The sequence below is a fragment of the Panulirus ornatus genome, chromosome 1 (assembly GCF_036320965.1).
Source record: "Panulirus ornatus isolate Po-2019 chromosome 1, ASM3632096v1, whole genome shotgun sequence".
NCBI classification, from domain to species: Eukaryota; Metazoa; Arthropoda; class Malacostraca; order Decapoda; family Palinuridae; genus Panulirus; species Panulirus ornatus.
In genome coordinates, this window is record NC_092224.1 from 29,684,687 (window position 1) to 29,702,543 (window position 17,857).

Below are 17,857 nucleotides of genomic sequence, written 5' to 3' on the forward strand. Positions count from 1 at the left end.
CCTTGATCACGACGGTACGACCCTTGTGTACGAGGATGCGACCCCTCTGGATTCGAAAATACGACCCTTTGAGTACGAAAGATCCGCACCGTCGTGCTCAAGAGGTGAATGAGGAAGGTCAAATGACAGCTGTGTAGGTGTAATCAAGCGTTTCCCCGCTACTATTTCTGGTTCTGAGCCAACCTTGACATAGTTACGACACAGATGCCCACCACACTCCACCACACTCACACACAGCTGTAGCCACATACACACACGTGAACACCTGCGCCTCGGGCTTGGTGGTGGTGGTGGGCGGTGGGGGCGACTGCCGTCGCACCTTCCTACCGCCGGAGTTTTGCTGGGGTGAGTGTAGTGCAAGGACGGACTCCCCGCCGCCCACCGACCGACCCAGCTCTGTGTGTCGTGGCCACAGGAGATGTTGCTATGGAAGATACCGTTGGTGGAGACACTTAAGGGATGAAGGCTGCCTTGGAGGCCAGGTCCCCGTAGTGCCAGTCGATTTTGGCCTCGCCAACTTCTGCTGTACGGATTTCCCCTTGTCATGACATGTACTGCAGTTTCCTTCTTGAATGGACTGGCCTGGTGATGTACACCTGTTGCGGAAACGGAAGGGAAAGGTTCCCTCGTGAAAGAGGACAAGTTTTATTGTCCGGGTGTGTGTGTGTACCGGTGTGGGGGTCGGTCTGGGGTGAGTCACATGTAGGGACAGTGCCCCCAGGGGAGGAGGCCCGGCACCACCATGTTGGGACGTCCAGACGTGACCCCGCCCCACCCTCCACCCTTCCGACGCCCGTGGCTGCCCTGGATGAACCTCGCGTGGCCAAAGGTCTTCCCCTTCTCCAAGCTTACCTCCCTCTCCCGTGTCTTCTCTCTGGGGAGCTCCCCGGGCCACGTGTGGCGTACCCAGCCCAGGGCTACCGCCAGGGTCTCCTCTGTATGGATGTCACCCACCTCCCATGCCCGACACGACGTCATGTCCCCCTCTTCTGCTGCCACGCCCGCCTCTACACCTAGGCCACCCTCGCCATCCTCCACCCCGTCGGAAGCGTCCGTGCTTGCCGGCTGTTGCCCCTGCGGGAAGTGTAGGTGGTGCTGCTCCTGCTGCCTGTGTCGTGACCCGCTGCTGACCAGAGCCAATCACGCCAAATGGTTCAAGTGGCTCCTCAGGTGAGACGTGACGTGGCTACCGTGCTGCCACCTGCTTTCACCTGGTCCTCGCCTTCGAGCCCAGGTTTGTCTTGCCAAGTGTACATATCTTTTACCTGTCATGTACAGTCCTCGGGAGAGGTGCTGTTGCACTCCTGGCTGCCCTCTGTTCTCCAAAACCGCTTGAGAATCACGATTCATTTGCCTCTCTTAGCATTCCACATCACACCTCATGCCCATCATTCACGCCTAAACAGATCACCTTCAGTCCATCAAAAAAAGGAGACGTCTGGCCACAGAGGAAGGGGCGCTGTTGGACTGTCAAAGAAATGTCCATACTACCTACTTCCCCCTCACCCCTTCTCTTTAATTCTGGTCTACTCACATATGTATTGCGATAGATTAACTCGTTACAGAAACCTGTAGAATGAGAGAAGTGTTTCCTCAACGGTAACAGTTACCTTATAGCAGGTGTTGTGTGTGTTTGTAGAAGTACGGGTTCCGTGCTGGGTGTTGTAACACGGGGCGACGGTCACGTAACTAAGCCAGCTTGGTGTAGTGGGGAGCTGATTACCCTGTGCTGTAATTCGGCCGTAGGTGTACGGAAAGATTGATGCGCCCTTGTATATGGAGTACTGCTTTCACATCGTGCCCCCATGCTGGAACTGAAAGCTTGACCCACATGCCCAGCGCCGCAGTCTTGGTTGCCTTTCCTTCTATAGATATTACTCAGGTTTCTACTCTCGAGAACTGTCTGCTGCTCGTGTGTGTGTGTGTGTGTGTGTGTGTGTGCCCCTTCCCCCCGCCATTAGCTAGCTCACGTAATACTCGGTAGGCTGTTGAATCACACGATTGCTCTGTGGCTATTGGCAACCCAGGGGTGAGCCATTGTGGTGTCTGTTTCTTTCCCAACACCGCTAAACTTTAGAAAACTTTTATCATTTTTTTATGTTTTTGTTTTCCCTTTGTCTCGACCAGTTAGCAAAGGAAGGTTTTACGTCTCAACCAAAGTTCTTAGAGCCTTTTTTTTTTTCCCCTGAGGACATACGTCAGTAACTGGAGACTTTGACATAGAAAAAAAGAAGAGAAAGGTGACGGTATTAGGTGGGCCGCAGGTACATGGACATATCTTCTCTACACCAGTGCTGACCCGAGGCCTGCTCACAGCTCCAACTCACAGCCACTTGTATCGTACAGGAGAGACAACATCCTTTTCAAAAGGCGATTTATTTGTGGAGTGAGATGCAATGTTTGCAGCCATTTGGGGAACATAAAGCTCTACACGATAGAAGCAAGACAAACGTATGGATCTCATGTTGAACTTACTGCAGGAGACACATACACTGAGAGGGATTTTCAGAGGCGATTGCTTTTATTTCAAAGGTTTGCCCATGAATACCGATCCGTTAGGATATTCGGCTCGTGTGACAAAAGTGATACTTATCAGTGCTGAAAGGTTATTCGTGCTGCTATAATCGTCAGAAGGTGATGAACCGCAGGATTAATGAAGAGCTGTTGAGGAAGGTAAGGTTTAACTGTGATCACGTCTTAGAAAACCTCATCCCAGATCAGCCATGATGAACAACCTGCCAGACGTAAAGGTAGAAATGAGCGAAAAACAACGTTGTATCCCAGCTCTTGGGTAAAAGTATGACGGACGAAAATTTGTGCAAATAGAACTCTTTTTAGATCGTTCGATGAGTTCGCTCTGATTCTGACGAAAAGATTTTAATTTGGATCTGATTTTTTTCACAAATGATGACCAGCCATGTTGGGGAGGGTGGGTAAACCTGTGGGCGTCGCTGTTCAGAAGAGGACCAGAGAGGGTTGGTCCTGTGACTTGAACTCTTGAGGCAGGTCATCGTACACATTCAACATGAGGCAAAATGCTACGCAGAGCACCAAGTACACCCTCACGTACCCTATTTAGAGCCCCAGGTGTACATACATGCCCTGCCCATAGCCCCAGTTTTCCACATGTGACCCGCCCAAAGCCCCAGGAGTACACACGTGCCCCTCCCACAACCCCAGGTGTACACACGTTCCCTCCCACAACCCCAGGTGTACACACGTTCCCTCCCACAACCCCAGGTGTACACCTGTACCCTTCCCACAACCCCAGGTGTATACACGTTCCCTCCCACAACCCCAGGTGTACACCTGTACCCCTCCCACAACCCCAGGTTGCCATTGAACGGTAGGCAGGTATGGGAAGGAGGACCCATGGCCCAGGCTGCAGCAGCAGGCGGCAGCAGTGAGGCAGACCTCCGGCCGGGGGGTTAAAGCTGAGTGTCGTCTCCCTGCCCCAGAGGCTCTTCCTGCTCCTGGTGGGGCTGCTGACGATGTTTCCTTGACTACGGCCGCTGTTGCATCGCCCATTGTTGCCGCTTAATGCAAATGTTTCTTTGGCTGCCGATGCAGGTACAGCTGCTGCTTGTACAGCCGCTGTTCCTGCTGCTGATACAGCCGCTGTTTCTCTTGCTTGTACAGCCGCTGTTCCTGCTGCTGATACAGCCGCTGTTTCTCTTGCTTGTACAGCCGCTGTTCCTGCTGCTGATACAGCCGCTGTTTCTCTTGCTTGTACAGCCGCTGTTCCTGCTGCTGATACAGCCGCTGTTTCTCTTGCTTGTACAGCCGCTGTTCCTGCTGCTGATACAGCCGCTGTTTCTCTTGCTTGTACAGCCGCTGTTCCTGCTTCTGGTACAGCCGCTGTTCCTGCTGTTGGTACAGCTGCTGATCCTGCTGCTGGTACAATCGCAGTTCCTGCTGGTGATACAGCCGCTGCTCGTACCTGAATACCAATATGTTAGTTTAGGTGCAGGTGTGGGTGCCTGACCGTGCCTCAGTATATTGCTCCTGCTGAAGACGTATAGACCCAGCTCCTGACGCGCTGGTGAGGAACACACTGACCCATGTGCCCTCGCCACTGCTCTCTCTTCTCTCTCGTCTTGCCTTCGCTGCGCACGAGGGAGTCGACCCCATACGGGTATTGCAGTGTAACCAGACGGGAGTCACACCCAGAGATAGACAGGGAAGCGACGAACCGACTTCGGGAAATCGTTGACGAAGTCACAGCACCGGGTAGAAAGACTCCTGGTCCCCTTCGTAGTGCGGTAGGCTTACGTAAAAGTGGTGTACCCCGTATCCCTCAGCGGGAGCAGAGCAGAGCACGTAATGTGACGATGAAGTTTTGACCACGAAAACATTTCCCCCGTCGGTATAACTGGCTGCAGGCCCGTTGGTCCTGAATGGTTGACCGCGGTGTCCACGGGTTTCAAAGTTCGACTGCCTCTTAGTCGCTCCAGGTGGCGTTGAAACAGTGTAGCATTCACGACGTAACGTGTGGGGCCGCGGGAGACCGCCTCCGTGTAGATGTTAGCGTGTATACCACTACCTCTGGTGTCAGGCCACAGGATCTTGGCGTTCTGGTATTCGTCTGTGTTTGTAGTGAACGACGTGTGAGCGAAGGCATCAAAGGGGGGGTCAGCCGAGGCTTTGTTCGCTATGTTGTCTCGTTCAGTTCTTCCTGGGCTAATGCGGGAGATATACTGCTGAACACGTCCATCATACGTGAGGATCGTACCTTCGTGTTCAGGAGGTCGTACCGTCGTGTTCAAGGGGTCGTACCCTCGTGTTCAGGAGGTCGTACCGTCGTGTTCATGGGGTCGTACCCTCGTGTTTCAGGTGGTCGTGCCCTCGTGTTCAGGAGGTCGTACCGTCGTGTTCAGGAGGTCGTACCGTCGTGTTCAGGAGGTCGTGCCCTCGTGTTCAGGAGGTCGTACCGTCGCGTTCAGGGGGTCGTACCCTCGTGTTCAGGAGATCGTACCGTCGCGTTCAGGAGGTCGTACCTTTGTGCCCAAAAGTTTAATGTCGTCTCCCAACCCTCCCTCGTAGAAACAGTCGCGTCTTCCTCCTCAGCAAAGAAGGTTGTTCTCATGAAGTACATGTCCTCCCTCTCTCCTCACTTGGAAGAGAGCTTTCTCCTCTCCCCCGAGGAGAGTTCCCTCTCCCTCCAGCCAGGGGACAGGCCTGCCCGAGCCTCATCACGCAACGGTGACCGTGTGAACCCTTGCTGTAGGACGGGTTATGGCGTTACGTCACCAAGGAGTTCAGTTTAGAAGTAACCACCTCCGTTACACCAGGTTTACTTCTGTTTTCCCTTTTTTCCCATCTCGACGGGTTCTTCTCTTTCCCATCCCGACGGACTCTTCTCTTTCCTATCTCGACGGGTTCTTCTCTTTCCCATCCCGACGGACTCTTCTCTTGCCCATCCCGACGGACTTTTCTCTTTCCCATCCCGACGGACTCTTCTCTTTCCCATCCCGACGGACTTTGCTCTTTCCCATCCCGACGGACTTTGCTCTTTCCCATCCCGACGGACTCTTCTCTTTCCCATCCCGACGGACTTTTCTCTCTCCCATCCCGACGGGCCTCTTCTCTTTCCCATCCCGACGGACTCTTCTCTTTCCCATCCCGACGGACTCTTCCCTTTCCCATCCCGACGGACTTTTCTCTCTCCCATCCCGACGGGCCTCTTCTCTTTCCCTTCCCGACGGACTCTAATATTTCCCTTGGAGACGGTATTTTCTATGCCTGAGGTAAACCCTTTATCTAGCGTTTGGAACAAGCCATTGTGTGGCCTTAGGTCCACAGTCAACCATTGTGTTTCTCAGTTTAGTGTACGTCTTCTAATGTGTTCCGAGTTCAGAGTAAACCATTATGCATTCCTGTTATTGTTCTTGTTGTTCTGAATAAACCACCGTTGTGTTCTCAAGTTCGGAATGAAATATTTGTTTTCAAGGTTGTTCTCAAGTTCGGAATGAAATGTTATTTGTTTTCAAGGCTGTTCTCAAGTTCGGAATGAAATATTACTTGTTTTCAAGGTTGTTCTCAAGTTCGGAATGAAATAGTATATGTTTTCAGGTTGTTCTCAAGTTCGGAATGAAATATTTGTTTTCAAGGTTGTTCTCAAGTTCGGAATGAAATAGTATTTGTTTTCAGGTTGTTCTCAAGTTCGAGATGAAATAGTATTTGTTTTCAAGGTTGTTCTCAAGTTCGGAATGAAATAGTATTTGTTTTCAGGCACGGAATGAACCATCTCCTGCCCCCGTAGATGAACCACCTGTCTTTCCTCACCATACAAACATCCTGTGTTCTGTTCCCTGTTCCTTCAGGACATCTCCACCTTCGCCCGCTGAAGGACGGGAGGCGCTGCGCTCCACGTACGGCAGAGGGGCTCCATCATGCTCTCTCCCTCACGATAATCTTTTCCCCTCTTCCAGAAATCCTCCTCCCTTGGACCCACCGTAAAGACTGGCTGACTCTCTCTCTCTCTCTCTCTCTCTCTCTCTCTCTCTCTCTCTCTCTCTCTCTCTCTCTCTCTCTCTCTCTCTCTCTATCTATCTATCTATCTATCTATCTATCTCTAATTCTTTCTCTATCAATCACAACCTCATCCAATCGGATTATCTCTTTGCCAGCCACCTCTCACATTCTCTCTCTCTCTCTCTCTCTCTCTCTCTCTCTCTCTCTCTCTCTCTCTCTCTCTCTCTCTCTCTCTCTCTCTCTCTCTCTCGTATCTTCCCCACACCCTCCTTATCTTTCCCAGCCACCTCCTACCTCCCTTATCTCTTATCCAGCCAACCGAGATTCTCATCTTTCTTATCTTTCCCAACTTCGCCACTCACCCCATTATCTCTCTCCCAGCCCCCTCTCGCCCTCATCGCCCTTCCATCCACCTCTTACCCTCCTGTTCTCTCTCGCATCACTTATGTCTCTCCCAGCCATTGCTCACCATCCTTTTCTCTCTCTCTTCCGCTGCAGCAGCGTAGCGTCGCCAGGAGCAGTGGTCGGTGCCGCAGGCGGCAGTGCTGGCAGCTGCGCCAGGTGCGGCCAGGCCTTCTCCATCTTCTTCAAGAAGCGGGTGCAGTGCGGCGGCGGCTGCGGCCTCCCCGTGTGCCGCAAGTGTGCCCCTTGGAGTACCGCAGCCAAGGCATACGTGTGCGGCGTGTGCTCCAGCCCGCAGCCGCAGGAGACCAGGGAACCCCGATCCCCAGATGATGGTTAGTACTGGAGGCCACAGTGTGTGTCTGTATGTATGTACGTTAGTAGTGGAGGCCACACTGTGTGTCTGTATGTATTTACGTTAGTACTGGAGGCCGCAGTGTGTGTCTTTATGAATATGTACGTTAGTACTGGAGGCCACAGTGTATGTCTTTATGTATGTACGTTAGTACTGGAGGCCACAATGTGTGTCTGTATGTATGTACGTTAGTACTGGAGGCCACAGTGTGTGTCTTTATGTATGTACGTTAGTACTGGAGGCAGCAGTGTGTGTCTGTATGTATGTACGTTAGTACTGGAGGCCACAGTGTATGTCTTTATGTATGTACGTTAGTACTGGAGGCAGCAGTGTGTGTCTGTATGTATGTACGTTAGTATTGGAGGCTACAGTGTGTGTATGTATGCATGTATGTATGTATGTATGTATGTATGTATGTATGTATGTATGTATGTACGTTAGTACTGGAGGCCACAGTGTGTGTCTGTATGTATGTACGTTAGTACTGGAGGCCACAGTGTGTGTCTTTATGTATGTACGTTAGTACTGGAGGCCACAGTGTGTGTCTTTATGTATGTACGTTAGTACTGGAGGCCACAGTGTGTGTCTGTATGTATGTACGTTAGTACTGGAGGCCACAGTGTGTGTCTTTATGTATGTACGTTAGTACTGGAGGCCACAGTGTATGTCTTTATGTATGTACGTTAGTACTGGAGGCCACAGTGTATGTCTTTATGTATGTACGTTAGTACTGGAGGCCACAGTGTATGTCTTTATGTATGTACGTTAGTACTGGAGGCCACAGTGTGTGTCTGTATGTATGTACGTTAGTACTGGAGGCCACAGTGTATGTCTTTATGTATGTACGTTAGTACTGGAGGCCACAGTGTATGTCTTTATGTATGTACGTTAGTACTGAGGCCACAGTGTGTGTCTTTATGTATGTACGTTAGTACTGGAGGCCACAGTGTGTGTCTTTATGTATGTACGTTAGTACTGGAGGCCACAGTGTATGTCTTTATGTATGTACGTTAGTACTGGAGGCCACAGTGTATGTCTTTATGTATGTACGTTAGTACTGGAGGCCACAGTGTATGTCTTTATGTATGTACGTTAGTACTGGAGGCCACAGTGTGTGTCTGTATGTATGTACGTTAGTACTGGAGGCCACAGTGTATGTCTTTATGTATGTACGTTAGTACTGGAGGCCACAGTGTATGTCTTTATGTATGTACGTTAGTACTGGAGGCCACAGTGTATGTCTTTATGTATGTACGTTAGTACTGGAGGCCACAGTGTATGTCTGTATGTATGTACGTTAGTACTGGAGGCCACAGTGTGTGTCTGTATGTATGTACGTTAGTACTGGAGGCCACAGTGTGTGTCTGTATGTATGTACGTTAGTACTGGAGGCCACAGTGTGTGTCTTTATGTATGTACGTTAGTACTGGAGGCCACAGTGTGTGTCTTTATGTATGTACGTTAGTACTGGAGGCCACAGTGTGTGTATGTATGTATGTACGTTAGTACTGGAGGCCACAGTGTGTGTCTGTATGTATGTACGTTAGTACTGGAGGCCACAGTGTGTGTCTGTATGTATGTACGTTAGTACTGGAGGCCACAGTGTGTGTCTGTATGTATGTACGTTAGTACTGGAGGCCACAGTGTGTGTCTGTATGTATGTACGTTAGTACTGGAGGCCACAGTGTGTGTCTGTATGTATGTACGTTAGTACTGGAGGCCACAGTGTGTGTCTGTATGTATGTACGTTAGTACTGGAGGCCACAGTGTGTGTCTGTATGTATGTACGTTAGTACTGGAGGCCACAGTGTGTGTCTTTATGTATGTACGTTAGTACTGGAGGCCACAGTGTGTGTATGTATGTATGTACGTTAGTACTGGAGGCCACAGTGTGTGTCTGTATGTATGTACGTTAGTACTGGAGGCCACAGTGTGTGTCTTTATGTATGTACGTTAGTACTGGAGGCCACAGTGTGTGTCTGTATGTATGTACGTTAGTACTGGAGGCCACAGTGTGTGTCTGTATGTATGTACGTTAGTACTGGAGGCCACAGTGTGTGTCTGTATGTATGTACGTTAGTACTGGAGGCCACAGTGTGTGTCTTTATGTATGTACGTTAGTACTGGAGGCCACAGTGTGTGTCTTTATGTATGTACGTTAGTACTGGAGGCCACAGTGTATGTCTTTATGTATGTACGTTAGTACTGGAGGCCACAGTGTGTGTCTTTATGTATGTACGTTAGTACTGGAGGCCACAGTGTGTGTCTGTATGTATGTACGTTAGTACTGGAGGCCACAGTGTGTGTCTTTATGTATGTACGTTAGTACTGGAGGCTACAATGTGTGTATGTATGTATGTACATTTGTGCTGGAGGCTACAGTGTGTGTCTGTATGTATGTACGTTAGTACTGGAGGCTACAATGTGTGTATGTATGTATGTACGTTAGTACTGGAGGCCACAGTGTATGTCTTTATGTATGTACGTTAGTACTGGAGGCCACAGTGTATGTCTTTATGTATGTACGTTAGTACTGGAGGCCACAGTGTATGTCTTTATGTATGTACGTTAGTACTGGAGGCCACAGTGTATGTCTTTATGTATGTACGTTAGTACTGGAGGCCACAGTGTATGTCTTTATGTATGTACGTTAGTACTGGAGGCCACAGTGTATGTCTTTATGTATGTACGTTAGTACTGGAGGCCACAGTGTGTGTCTGTATGTATGTACGTTAGTACTGGAGGCCACAGTGTATGTCTTTATGTATGTACGTTAGTACTGGAGGCCACAGTGTGTGTCTGTATGTATGTACGTTAGTACTGGAGGCTACAGTGTATGTCTTTATGTATGTACGTTAGTACTGAGGCCACAGTGTGTGTCTTTATGTATGTACGTTAGTACTGGAGGCCACAGTGTGTGTCTGTATGTATGTACGTTAGTACTGGAGGCCACAGTGTATGTCTTTATGTATGTACGTTAGTACTGGAGGCCACAGTGTATGTCTTTATGTATGTACGTTAGTACTGGAGGCCACAGTGTATGTCTTTATGTATGTACGTTAGTACTGGAGGCCACAGTGTATGTCTTTATGTATGTACGTTAGTACTGGAGGCCACAGTGTGTGTCTTTATGTATGTACGTTAGTACTGGAGGCCACAGTGTATGTCTTTATGTATGTACGTTAGTACTGAGGCCACAGTGTGTGTCTGTATGTATGTACGTTAGTACTGGAGGCCACAGTGTATGTCTTTATGTATGTACGTTAGTACTGGAGGCCACAGTGTATGTCTTTATGTATGTACGTTAGTACTGGAGGCCACAGTGTATGTCTTTATGTATGTACGTTAGTACTGGAGGCCACAGTGTGTGTCTTTATGTATGTACGTTAGTACTGGAGGCCACAGTGTGTGTCTGTATGTATGTACGTTAGTACTGGAGGCCACAGTGTATGTCTTTATGTATGTACGTTAGTACTGGAGGCCACAGTGTGTGTCTGTATGTATGTACGTTAGTACTGGAGGCCACAGTGTGTGTCTTTATGTATGTACGTTAGTAGTGGAGGCCACACTGTGTGTCTGTATGTATGTACGTTAGTACTGGAGGCTACAATGTGTGTATGTATGTATGTATGTACGTTAGTACTGGAGGCCACAGTGTGTGTCTGTATGTATGTACGTTAGTACTGAGGCCACAGTGTGTGTCTTTATGTATGTACGTTAGTACTGAGGCCACAGTGTGTGTCTTTATGTATGTACGTTAGTACTGGAGGCCACAGTGTATGTCTTTATGTATGTACGTTAGTACTGGAGGCCACAGTGTATGTCTTTATGTATGTACGTTAGTACTGAGGCCACAGTGTGTGTCTTTATGTATGTACGTTAGTACTGGAGGCCACAGTGTGTGTCTGTATGTATGTACGTTAGTACTGAGGCCACAGTGTGTGTCTGTATGTATGTACGTTAGTACTGGAGGCCACAGTGTGTGTCTGTATGTATGTACGTTAGTACTGGAGGCCACAGTGTGTGTCTTTATGTATGTACGTTAGTACTGGAGGCCACAGTGTATGTCTTTATGTATGTACGTTAGTACTGGAGGCTACAATGTGTGTATGTATGTATGTACGTTAGTACTGAGGCCACAGTGTGTGTCTGTATGTATGTACGTTAGTACTGGAGGCCACAGTGTGTGTCTTTATGTATGTACGTTAGTACTGGAGGCCACAGTGTGTGTCTGTATGTATGTACGTTAGTACTGGAGGCCACAGTGTGTGTCTGTATGTATGTACGTTAGTACTGGAGGCCACAGTGTGTGTCTGTATGTATGTACGTTAGTACTGGAGGCCACAGTGTGTGTCTGTATGTATGTACGTTAGTACTGGAGGCCACAGTGTATGTCTTTATGTATGTACGTTAGTACTGGAGGCCACAGTGTGTGTCTGTATGTATGTACGTTAGTACTGGAGGCCACAGTGTATGTCTTTATGTATGTACGTTAGTACTGGAGGCCACAGTGTATGTCTTTATGTATGTACGTTAGTACTGGAGGCCACAGTGTATGTCTTTATGTATGTACGTTAGTACTGGAGGCCACAGTGTGTGTCTTTATGTATGTACGTTAGTACTGGAGGCCACAGTGTATGTCTTTATGTATGTACGTTAGTACTGGAGGCCACAGTGTGTGTCTTTATGTATGTACGTTAGTACTGGAGGCCACAGTGTGTGTCTGTATGTATGTACGTTAGTACTGGAGGCCACAGTGTGTGTCTGTATGTATGTACGTTAGTACTGGAGGCCACAGTGTGTGTCTGTATGTATGTACGTTAGTACTGGAGGCCACAGTGTATGTCTTTATGTATGTACGTTAGTACTGGAGGCTACAATGTGTGTATGTATGTATGTATGCATGTATGTATGTATGTACGTTAGTACTGGAGGCCACAGTGTGTGTCTGTATGTATGTACGTTAGTACTGGAGGCCACAGTGTATGTCTTTATGTATGTACGTTAGTACTGGAGGCCACAGTGTATGTCTTTATGTATGTACGTTAGTACTGAGGCCACAGTGTGTGTCTGTATGTATGTACGTTAGTACTGGAGGCCACAGTGTGTGTCTGTATGTATGTACGTTAGTACTGGAGGCCACAGTGTATGTCTTTATGTATGTACGTTAGTACTGGAGGCCACAGTGTGTGTCTTTATGTATGTACGTTAGTACTGAGGCCACAGTGTGTGTTGTATGTCGTTGATACGGCGGGAATTTCAGGCAACGGATCTGTGATCAGATGACAACACAAGCGACACCCGCCGCCGGGATTATTCGGGTCTTCGAGATGACCTTCTGCGAGTGGCTTGTCCCCGGAAGGTGGTGGGCGGGGGTGTGGTATGGCACTCTCCGCGCTCCCCCGACTGCTGTTTGTTTACCCAGTGGAATTGCCTTTTTCCCCAGTGGGATGACTTTATAAGATGAGGACAGGTCTTGATGAGGGGGGAAAGCTTCAAAAGGTTCGGTATAAAAGGTTAAAATTCTTCGAGAATGCCCGATTTATAAGGGTTTATGCCTATAAGGGAGACTTTAAGAAGGACTAGATCCTTTTAGACGGCAATTTAAGAGTTTCAGATCCTTTCAGAAGGCTACGGAGAAGGTTCATGTGTTTTCACAGGGCCCTTTACGATTGTTTTGATTCTTTCAGTGAGCCTGGTTCAAATGCTTCGAAAGAGGCCTGTATAAAGGTTCAGATCCTTTTAGAACTTCCAGTAAGTAACTTGAGAACTATTCAGAGCCTATTAAGAGGGTATACATCAATTCAGAAGTCCTCATATGAAGGCTCACGTTCTTTCAAAGGGCTCAGTAAAAGGTTCAGGTATTTTTGAGTGTTCCAACGCGAGAGATCAAATACTTTCTGAAGGCCCGGTATAGTTGCTCAAATGATTTCGAAGAACCCAGTGAGGAAGTTCATATGATATAAGGAAGCCAGAAAAGATTTAGGTCCTTTTGTGGAAACCCTTTATGAGGATTCAGATCACGTTTCATATGAAGGCTTAGATCCTTTTTAAAAACCCTTTTCTGATGGTTCATATCTTGAAGGACTGACATGAAAGTCCGGTTCCTTTCAGTCTCCATTTGGAAGATTCCGTTCCTTTTGTAGGGCCAGGTATAAAGGTTTAGATTCTTTCTGAGAACGTGTTGTGGAGGCTAAGAGGGTTTATGGTCTTTCAGTGTCTGGTATCATTAAGACAGTTTCATGTGGCCTGGGTGGGATGTTCAAACCTTATCAGTGGAACAGTTGTAAAGGATTAAATTCTTTTAAAGTTTGGAGGGCACGGCAGTGAAGTTTAGAATCTTTCTTTGACAGTTCAGTGGGAAATATCCTATCTCGTAAGAGGCCTCACAAATTGGCTTCACATCTTTTTAGAAGGTTCAGTTCCCTTCAGAAAGTTTAATTGGAAGGTTAAGATCCTTTTAGAGCGCTTGATAAGCAGGTTCAGATTCTGTCAAAGTGCCCAGATTGAAGGTTTCGAACCTTTCCAGGTGTCTATTCTAGGATCACATTTTTTTGTTTCAAAAAAGCTTGAAAGTTTAGATCGGGTCAGAATACCAATTAGTAAAAATCAGATCCTTTTAGAAAACCCGTCAAGAAGGTTCAGTTCCTTTCATTTGTTCTGACAAAGAGGGTTGAAGAAGGAAGGAAGGTTCAAGCCTCTTTCAAAATGTCTGGTAGGAAGGTACAGATAACTTCAGATGTTAAGAGGCCAGGGAGAAAGATTCACATAGTACAACAGATCGAAATAGGATTGAGTCGACTCTTTCACAGGTCACCATATATGAGTCGAATCCATCTTAAATGTCGGGCAGGGATGCTCAACATCTTTACGTAAAACCCTAGTTGGAAGATTCAGATCCTTTTAGAAGTTCTAGAAGGAAGTTTTGATTCCTTTCAAAGCCCTTGGTGTAAAAGGTTCAGATCGCTTGAGAAGGCCAGATTGGGATGCTCAGCCGGTTCTGTAGGAGAGTTTAGATCCTTTATAAGGTAGGAAAGTTCAGATAATCTGGGATGGTTTAATGGAAAAGTTCAGGTCCTATGAGATGGCTTGATGGGGTATTTCAAATCCTTTGAGAAGGTTCGACAGAATGGCACAGAGCCTTTCAAATGGCTTTTCACCTTTCAAGATGGCCAACATAAAGGTTCAGGTTGATTCAGAGGGTCTTGTAGCCTTTCAGCAATGCCTTTAGGGAGCTTTAAGGTATTTTGAATGGCCGTATATGAAGGTTTAACTCCTTTATTGGTACCATGTAGGAAGGTTCGGAGTATATAAGAGAGCCATGTATGAAGGTTTAGACTCATTCCTAGCATCAAGTACCAAGGTTTCATAGTCTTTAGAGAGCCATGTATGAAGGTTTAGACTCATTCCTAGCATCAAGTAACAAGGTTTCATAGTCTTTAGAGAACCATGTATGAAGGTTTAGACTCATTCTTACCATTAAGTAACAAGGTTTCATAGTCTTTAGAGAACCATGTATGAAGGTTTAGACTCATTCCTAGCATTAAGTAACAAGGTTTCATAGTCTTTAGAGAACCAGGTATGAAGCTTCAGACCCGGTTCGAGAGTGTTCGGACCTTTGGTGTATACATTATGATCATACTAACATGTTACATGCTGTGTTGACTGACCCTTCCCTCTCTGCCTCTCGCCCTCACACAAGCAACCCCTCTGGACCTGAGCAGGATCTCGGAGCAGAGCAAGTGGGACTTACTAATTTACTATTACTGCTTCTGCCACGGTGAGCAGGAGGTACTTGTGCCCTGCTGCTGCAGCTGCTTCCTTTTTTTCTCCCCTCTCTGCTTCCGCTTTTTTTTCTCTGTGCTGGTTTGCTTTGATTTCTTTTAATGTGCTTGCCTTCGTATGGCTTTATTTCTGCTGCACCTGCTTTTTTTTTGTCCCTGCTTGTGCCTGTTGCTGCTGTGACTGTACCTGCTCAAGTAGCTTCTCAGCTCTTCTCTTCTCCTGAGCGTGCGCTGTGGACCTCCCGCATGAACGTCCTCCAGATTAAAAAAAATAGAGAAAATTACACTCGTACTCTACAGGGTTCAGACACACGTCTGCAGTAGTGTAATTTGATTTAATGGCAGTAATGTAATTGAATCTGAACTTTGTATAATCATATAGTCAGGCCTGAAACGTCTGTCTGAGAATGGTAATGAAGTTTCTGTAACCAGAAGCTCCAGCTGAGGTCCTGTACACTTTTCAGTAGATAAGAATCATTTTGTAAAGTTTATATCACTTTTTCTTCCTCTTAGACAAAATCTTTTGTTGATTATCATTTACAATTTACAGTTAATTATAATTGTACATATATACTTCTGTAGAGTTGATGAGGTTTATGTATGTAAATTGATACTTTTGTAATGAAAAAAAAGACCATGAGAGATAGAATCATTTAGTTTGAAAATGTTTTTTGAGTTTTGATCTGACAATCGAATCGTGTTTATGATGGGCAGTGGTTTTGTTGACAGCTTTGAAGGGGAGCAGCAGTCATGATAACCCATCGTTAAGGCAATAGTGAATATGGAACCATCCATCTCATTTTCTTCACGTGGAACCATCCATCTCATTTTTCTCCACATGGAACCATCCATCTCATTTTCTTCACATGGAACCATCCATCTCATTTTATACACATGGAACCATCCATCTCATTTTATACAGTTGGAACCATCCATCTCACGACATGAGCATTTTGTCCACACACACACACACACACACACACACACACACACACACACGCACACACACACACACACACACACACACACACACACACACACACACACACACACTGTACACACTCACTGTTGTTCTGTGCTTCGTCCGTCGTTGCAGTACAGACGTCTCGGTTACCTGGGTGGGAGTGGAAGGCTGCGCGGGAGCGAGCGAGATCTCCGTGTGATGGTTCGTGTCATTTGAGACTAAAGTCATCAACGCGCTGCCTGAGGCTATACAAGCGATCCCAACACAATGCCTTTACCTCCTCCCTGACCTCCCTCCCTGGTCTCCCTCCCTGATCCCCTCCCTGATCTCCTCCCTGACCTCCCTCCCTGATCTCCCTCCCTGACCACCCTTCTTGACCTCCCTCCCTGACCTCCCTCCCTGACCTACCTCCCTGATCTCCCTCCCTGACCTCCCTCACTAACTTCCCTCCCTGACCTCCCTTCCTGATCTCCCTCCCTGACCTACCTCCCTGACCTCCCTACCTGATCTCCTCCCTGACCTCCCTCCCTGACCTCCCTCCCTGACCTACCTCCTTGACCTCCTCCCTGACCTCCCTCCCTGACCTCCCTCCCTGATCTCCCTCCCTGATCTCCCTCCCTGACCTCCCTCCCTGACCTACCTCCCTGATCTCCCTACCATTTGTAGAATGTATGAACGACCTCCAACACTTCATAGAACCTGACGACTAATGTGACCTCGCCATCCCACCGCTGAGAGAGTTGTGAATGACGGCAAGGATGAATGCCTTGACCTCAATGGGATTGGGTGGGGATGGGGGAGGTTGGTGTTAATGGCGGGCCACACGCTGGCTGCTGCCACTTTAATACCACCTTCCTCGTGGACGTCATCCCACACCAGATGATCATCTACACGGGACTGTAGTCTTAAAGGTGTGTGTGTGTGTGTGTGTGTGTGTGTGTGTGTGTGTGTGTGTGGTTGAGTGTGTGTGTGTGTGTGTGTGTGGTTGGGTGTGTGTGTGTGGTTGGGTGTGTGTGTGTGTGGTTGGGTGTGTGTGTGTGTGTGTGTGTGGTTGGGTGTGTGTGTGGGTGTGTGGTTGGGTGTGTATGTGGGTGTGTATGTGTGTATGTGTGTGTGTGTGTGTGTGTGTGTGTGTGACACGGCGCTCACCTCATTGGTCATCGCATTCTGTTGGAATCATTCACAGATATCTGAGGCATGTAGGAAAGGGGAGGTCGTGGGGTTCTGTTCTCGTAGGTGTTAGCGTTCTGGTGGCGAGGCTGGCTGGCTGGCTGGACGTCCGAGAGTGCGTGGCCCGCCTCTGACCTTGCTCGTCCTTCCCTCCATAGTATTGTGCGTCCCGCGGCAGGACCCGCTCCCCCAGCATGGGGCGCGGCAGGAAGGTGTCTTCAGCGTGGGTGTGGTGCTGGAATGACGCTTCCCCTGGGAACGTGTTTTTTTTCTTTACCCCCAGTCATTATTGTGTGTTCTCGTGAGACATCTTTCTTTCCCCCTCCTCTCTACACCTGCCTCACCCCTTCCTATACCTACCCCCTCACTACACCTGCCTGACCCCTCTCTACACCTGTCTGACCACTCCTTACACCTGCCTGAACCCTCCCTACACCTTCTCCCTCCCTACACCTGCCTGACCACTCATTACACCTGCCCTCACGTCCCTACACCTGCCTGAACCCTTCCTACACCTGCCTCCCTCCCTACACCTTCCCCCTCCCTACACCTGCCCCTTACTACACCTTCCTCCTCACTACACCCCCTACCTACACCCTCTACATCTCCCCCCCCCCCTTCTTTGTACATTGTTACCCTCCTTACCCCTTCCCCAATCTCTTCCCCTCCCCCTGGTAATGATGCCCTCCCACCCCATCACCCAGCCCC

At 48.1% G+C, this 17,857-nt stretch overlaps 1 protein-coding gene across 1 annotated transcript in view; it reads left to right on the forward strand.

Moving 5' to 3' along the window:
- The first annotated feature begins 347 nt into the window (after window positions 1–347).
- The window catches only part of LOC139760579 (uncharacterized), a 128,243-nt gene continuing 110,733 nt past the window's right edge, over window positions 348–17,857 (forward strand). The window contains 3 exon segments of the mRNA XM_071684357.1: window positions 348–1,170; window positions 6,973–7,211; window positions 14,934–15,022. Coding sequence (XP_071540458.1) covers window positions 743–1,170; window positions 6,973–7,211; window positions 14,934–15,022 — 756 coding nt within the window. The 5' untranslated portion in view covers window positions 348–742.